The 2,639-nt window shown below is 32.4% G+C and overlaps 1 protein-coding gene across 1 annotated transcript in view; it reads left to right on the top strand.

Annotated features, from left to right (window-relative positions):
- The first annotated feature begins 40 nt into the window (after positions 1-40).
- Positions 41-2,639, top strand: part of LOC123004611 (nose resistant to fluoxetine protein 6-like) — a 5,153-nt gene continuing 2,554 nt past the window's right edge. Inside the window, exons 1-6 of the mRNA XM_044397940.1 lie at positions 41-244; positions 290-468; positions 513-730; positions 777-1,047; positions 1,096-1,256; positions 1,305-1,473. Of these exons, the coding sequence (XP_044253875.1) occupies positions 52-244; positions 290-468; positions 513-730; positions 777-1,047; positions 1,096-1,256; positions 1,305-1,473 (1,191 nt within the window). The 5' untranslated portion in view covers positions 41-51. The remainder of the gene's footprint in view (positions 245-289; positions 469-512; positions 731-776; positions 1,048-1,095; positions 1,257-1,304; positions 1,474-2,639) is intronic.

The following is a 2,639-nucleotide window of genomic DNA, read 5'->3' as shown; positions in this document are numbered from 1 at the left end:
TTTTTCAAACAAAATCCCACAATCACGGTGCAAATTTCACTTTTCATCACGATGTTAAAGTTGTTAACACTTTGGGTTTTCCTAAACCCAATAAACGCCCAATTCGTCCCCGATTTTGACTTTTTCTCCACATTTGACCCTCAAAATTTCTTCGAATTCTTGTCAAATTTCGACAACAATGAATGCAATTCACAACTTTTGCGCCTTTTTTCAGGCMTTCGGAACGAAACTTGGGCCCAAAAAAGTGAGTATCAAGCCTGAAAAAGCCTGAAAAACTAATTSAAAACAGTGTTGGACGCGAGCGCAAAGCCCCAAACCGGAATTTTAACCGGAAACATCATGCATGTGGGAAACTACGACGAATGCCTGAAAATMCACGAAGTGAAGGGAAAATATTGCACGACTTTGTTTCAGCCCCACGAGGAATTCGCGTCGCAACAACTGAAGGATTTTTTTTCACAATTTCTGGTAAAATTTCGACCCAAAAACCGGATTTTTACGGGTTTTTTCAGGCTGAAACCGCGCGGGAGGACCAGGAGGCCGAATTGTACATTCAGGGGCGGTTTTCAGTCGGTTTGTGTGTCCCTGAAGCTTGCAGTGTGAAAAATCTACAAAATGTGAGCAACGTTCTTGAAAATCAGCTGAAATCGCCCTTGCATTTCATTTTCGTGGGGGATTTTTGCGATGATGGGGAGGGAAAACCACTCACGGGGGCGGCAATTGTGGCAATGTAAAAAAAAATTCACTGAAATATTTTTTCAGTTTTTTTTTTTCAGTGTGATTTTTTCGTTTTTTGCAATTATTGTTGTTATCAGCACTTTGTACGATTTCTTCGTTTATCAGTAYGTCGAAAATAAGGAACCCAACRTTCACATTGCGTTTTCAGTGCTGACAAATGGGAAAAAATTATTTTCAGCGAAAACTTCTGAAGGAAATTTGGACTGTTTGAATGGTTTACGAGTCGTTAGTTTGATGTGGATTGTGCTTGGACACAGTTTTCAGTACGCGTTTTACGTCCCGGTGATTAACTCCCTAGAGATGGAAGAGGTTTGTATTTATGAAAATTGTTAATTCATTTATGAAAAAAATTTTCAGTGGAAAAATTTCAAAGCCAATGCTTTATTGGTCTCATGTTCGGTGGCAGTGGACACATTTTTTCTTATTAGTGGCCTTTTACTTGTCTATCTTTTCATGAAAAGTGACGCTAAAGGGGTGAAATTTTCAGTACCGATGTTCTACTTGCACCGGATTTTGCGGTAATTTTTTTCAGCCAATTTCAGTAATTTTGCAATAAAAATCGCTAGATTAACACCGTCTYTGGCCATGATTGTGCTGTTTACAGCGACTTTGATCACGTATGTGGGGAAAGGGCCCTTTTGGCCCATCGTTTCAGAAATGTTTCAGCAGGATTGCCAAAATTACTGGTGGGCGACTCTGCTCTACATCCAGAATTACGCCTTCCCCCACAATCAGGTAAATAAATTTTTTCAGTGAAAATTAATTTTAAAATTAATATTAATTTTTTCACGTTTTTAGTCAAAAAATGTGCTAAAAATATTCAAAAATGGTAAAATATATTACGTTTGGACCTAGTTTAGCGATTTTTTGACTGTGTTTAGTAAAATCTCGTAAACAAAACTATTTTTAATTAATTTGGTGTTTTTGACTTATTTTTAAGAAAATTTGTGAAAATAATAGACGTTTCTGAATAAAAAACGTACAAAAATCTTGAAGAAGACAAAAATGTAAAGCTTAAAAAATGTAAAAATAACAATATTTTTACCAGATTTTCTGTTTTTGACATATTTTTGATTAAATTTTGCTCAAAAATCGAGTGAAAATTTTGATGATTTTTGGAATTTTTGCAAAATAAATGAATTTTTGCTTCAAAAAGAACTAATTTGATCATAGCAAACTAAAATAATATAAATTTCGATGTTATTTGGTAATTCTTAAGCCAGTTTTATAACGAAATTTGTCGGAAAAATATTTTGTTATCTAAAAATGTACTTACGCTAAAAAAAAACACAAAAATAACACCATTTTTAGCTTAATTTTGTGAATTTTGGTTTGTTTTTAACAAAAATTCTGCGAAATAATTATGTTTCTAGTTGAAAAATGTGCTAAAAATATCCAAAAATGGCAAAAATATATTACGTTCGGACCCAATTTAGCGATTTTTTTAACTCTGTTTAGAAAAATCTCGTAAAAAAAGAAAGCAATTAAAACTATTTTTAATTAATTTGGTGATTGTTTGACTTATTTTTGAAAAAAATTGTCAAAACAATTGATTTTTTTGACTAAAAAATGTTCAAGATGCTTAAAAAGGCAATTTCCACAAAAACTTCAGATTTTAGTTTAAAAAACGTGTTTCGAGCTTAGAAAACGTAAAAATTAAAATATGTTTGACGAAATTTTGTGTTTTTTTGACTTATTTTTGACGAAATTTTGCTCAAAAACCGATTAAATCGAGTGAAATAAATGAATCAACATAAATTTCGATGATTTTAGTTTTTTAGTGTTTTATAACGAAATTTGTCGAAAAAAATATTTTGTTATCTAAAAATGTGTTTAAACACGCAAAAAAGGCAAAAATGACACCGTTTTTGGGCTAATTTAGTGAATTTTGGTTTGTTTTT

This window comes from Tribolium madens, unplaced genomic scaffold (genome assembly GCF_015345945.1).
Source record: "Tribolium madens isolate multiple individuals breed KSU strain unplaced genomic scaffold, Tmad_KSU_1.1 Scaffold_20;HRSCAF=117;Tcas5.2_LG4, whole genome shotgun sequence".
NCBI lineage: Eukaryota > Metazoa > Arthropoda > Insecta > Coleoptera > Tenebrionidae > Tribolium > Tribolium madens.
Note: the sequence above shows the minus strand (reverse complement) of the source record. Positions and strands in the feature narration are given on the sequence as shown.